The 3,530-nt window shown below is 53.3% G+C and overlaps 1 protein-coding gene across 1 annotated transcript in view; it reads right to left on the reverse strand.

Moving 5' to 3' along the window:
• Positions 1-1,776, reverse strand: part of LHFP (lipoma HMGIC fusion partner) — a 141,075-nt gene extending 139,299 nt beyond the window's left edge. Inside the window, exon 1 of the mRNA XM_009319931.1 lies at positions 1,241-1,776. Within this exon, the coding sequence (XP_009318206.1) occupies positions 1,241-1,625 (385 nt within the window). The 5' untranslated portion in view covers positions 1,626-1,776. The remainder of the gene's footprint in view (positions 1-1,240) is intronic.
• Between the last annotated feature and the right edge of the window lie 1,754 nt (positions 1,777-3,530).

A 3,530-nucleotide genomic window follows, 5' to 3' on the forward strand; every position in this document is an offset into this window, starting at 1 on the left:
GGGGTCGGTTTGCTCTAAAGTACAGAAACTACTCAAAAAGTTGGAGGCAGGGCTCTCTGCGGCCGGGAGGGAGCTACACTGGCATTGCCTGGCTGGAGGCTTGGCACGGGGCCCTTTCCTTGCCTCAGTTGTCCAGCCTGAGCTGGACGGTAGCAGGGTTTTTGTCTTGTGCTTCCTTAGGACTACAGACTCGGGATGTATCCAGACTGCCATTGCAGGGCAAGTTTCTGTTTGGAGGGGAGAGAGATGGGGATCCCGCTGCAGCTTGCTCCTCCACAGCATGAGCCAGGGCACCTGGCTGGGACCGGACGCTGCAGGACACCCAAAACGCTGGTACCTGTGCTGCCCTAGCACCAAGAGCTCAGGGAAACACATCCCCTTACGGGAGTGAGTGCACGCAGGCGGTGGAGCACTTTCACCAGATGAAAGTGAGTGCCACTGAGCTGCATGTCACCGATGACAAGAGAATGATGATTTACTGGGAAAACTGTCCTATAAAAAACACACTTGAGGATCCTGTTTACTGTCTCATACCCTTCAAATACTCTACAGTTACAAATACTCCATACAATTACAAGATAAAAAAAGGAAGGGAGGAAATTCTCCCACACTGTCTAGCCCATAGACTCAACAAACCCACGGCACCCTCAGCAGGCAGCGTGGGTCAGACAGCCCAGCGGGGCTCCTCCTGGGTGATGGTGGGCCACCTCCACCAGGGATAAATAATCCCTGCTTCAACCTGAGCCACGGACTTGTTGCCAGTTCCACACAGCTGCAAACAGCAGAGGTGTGCTGGTGATGGGGGTAGGAAAGAGAAAGAAGAGAGATTGTTCCCAGGTAACACAGCCTCTCCTCTGCAAAACAGCAATGCTCCATGGGGCTCTGCAGCCTCCACACTTCTCCAGGTACATCCATCCCGGCTGGGCTCCACTGGAAACAACAGCCCACAAAAATGCTGCAAAGACACTGACCCACAGAAATCAACTTGCCATGCAACTCGCAAAGCTTGCACAATGACTGGGCAGGGACTAAGTGCAAAAGAGTGACCACAAGCGGTTGCATCTTTGGGCCACATTCAGGCATCCAGGCAACCAGCTCAACTGTCGAGGGAGCCAAGTGGTCTCCCTCACTAGCAGAAAGCTTGGCTCACCCCCTCCTCATTCCAAAGCACCAGGGGAGTCTCCACACATGTAAACCTGCAGCCTGGATGTCTCCATCCCATCCCCGCATGAGCACTTACCCCCCAGGAACTGGATGCCTCCTGCCACCCTGCCCACGGTCCTGGAGATGAGCTCGGACACGCAGCAGCCCATGAGCGCCGTCAGGGCCACCAAAAGGAGTAGCCCACAGCCCAGGCCCGTCACCACTGTGCAGATCCTCCACTCGGCGCTTGGGATGGCCTGAAAGGAGGCGTAACGGCCACACTGCTCCACCATCACGGTCGTCTGGCGGCTCTCGTCCCGCACCGGGTAGGAACACCTCCGGAAAGTGCCAAAGGAAACCGACTTCTCCAGCTGTGACCCCAAGAGCCAGTAGGGCATGAAGAAGCCCACGCAGGAGGCGGCAGCGCAGAGGAAGGAGAGGAAGGCCCAGACGACGCCGGCACAGGTGAGGCTGGAGGCCATCTTTGTATCTGCTCCAAGACCCCTCGCAATGGGGAGACAGAAAAGCAGCTGTGTATTTTAGAGGAGGTTTATGGATAATCCGGAGTCTCTCAGCCTTGACAAATCCTCACGCTGGGAGAAGCTCGGATCCTAACAGCTGGGGGGATGTTTCCTCCCATCATGAAGTCAAAGGTCCCTAATTAAATAGCACCACACAAAAAAAGGAGAAAAATACAAGTTCAGTAATACTGACATTAGAAAAAATGTTTATCTGCCAGAGTGTTTTTCCTTCCTGCAGGAGTGTTTTCCCTTCCTTTTCATTAAGATATCTCACTTTTCTGTCCCATCCTTGCAAGCAGCTGCTAGAATCGCTGTCAGCGATACCAGCTGCCAGGGACGGTGGGATGGTGGTGGCAGGCAGCCCAGCCGGCACAGGCTGCTGTGCGCATCCAGGAACGCTCTGCAGCCACCTTCAGGGGCTCCCCGTGTACTTGCCTACTCACTTTTCTCCACCGTACGTCTTGATCTTTCCCGTACCGATAGAGAAAAAAGGCGAGGTCTCATTTATCCTTAGCTAGTCGGGCCTTCCTCCTGCAACGCCTGGGAAAGGTGATTCACATTATACATGGCCCCACAGCTTCAGTGCAAAACTGCTCACAGTGCCTAAGGCTTTTCAAGATCAGACCCTTGTGGCAGAGGTAAACTGCATTAACACACCCTCGAGAGAAGTGTTACGAGGTGACATTTTTTCCAGCACTCCCCTAAGTTGTTGGCATCCCTGTGCCAATGTCTGCCATCACTTGATGTCCAGCAGTGCCAGTAACCCCAACTCCAGGCGGGCTCCTGGTAGGTGAAGACATTGCCACATCTTTTGGATTCACTCCCACGCAACCTCAAGCAGCACATGATTAAAACACAAGGGTCTCAATATTCCTGCTTGCACTCAGCCCAGCTCCTTCTCTTCTTTGCCTCTTCCCAGCTCAAACCCAGGAACCTTAACCCCTCTGCATCCTTCTCGGACAACTCCCAGCCTCTAAGCTCAGTACCAGTGTGACCAAGTGTGTTTGACTGTCATAGAAACCTACACGCTGCTTCCCAAAGGTTGGGGGTGTATTTCTTGTTAAATCCACACTGGATCGTTACTCCAAATGCATTTGTAAATTTATGATCATTTCTCACAGTTGCTGCCAAATTAATTCCTATAGCTATTTACAGGGGCTTTTTTTTCTAAGCATGATTAGGCACCAGTCAGTGAATTCAATACATGTACAGGCAATAAAATTAACACTACTTCAGCACGAGGAGAGAATGTAAAGAAAGAGTCTGTAAGTGAAATTAAGCATGTGTACCACACAAAAGTTGTGTTTACTTTTAAAACACTAAGAAAAAGAAGTCTCTTCTATAATGTTAAAAAAGGCCTGTGCTGCTACTCAAGAAGTATGCACCTATCTAGTCGTAGCCCATCTGCAGAAATGCCTTTCAACCTGCAAAACACCAAACTCCTGGGGATAAAAACTTGGGAGAGGAGCATAGGGTGCCTCCATCCCTCTAGAGGCATCTTTGGAGAAGAATCTGCCTGTGTCTTGGCGTGGCACCAAACGTCTAAGGCAAAGTGGGTCACGACACTTGGGGAAGATCATTCCCTGAATCGGGGGAGGAGGTACGGCTGGAAATAGGGGACAACATGGAGGCTTCCAGGGGTAGGACCGTGCAAACCCGCCGGCTCCGGCGGGGCAGCAGCTTTGCCTTTCCGGAGGCTGCCAGCCTACAGCCGGGGCCCTCTCCGGGGAGGCGGACTCGCCCCTCCGGCCCCGAAACCCCGCTCCCCCCCCTCCGGGGGTAGGAGGGGGCGGCGGAGAGATCCGGCTCCCCCCGAGGGAAGGCGGCGGCCAGGAACCCAAACTCGCCGGGGGGGTGCGAGGGGAA

This window comes from Pygoscelis adeliae, unplaced genomic scaffold (genome assembly GCF_000699105.1).
Source record: "Pygoscelis adeliae isolate BGI_AS28 unplaced genomic scaffold, ASM69910v1 Scaffold32, whole genome shotgun sequence".
NCBI classification, from domain to species: domain Eukaryota; kingdom Metazoa; phylum Chordata; class Aves; order Sphenisciformes; family Spheniscidae; genus Pygoscelis; species Pygoscelis adeliae.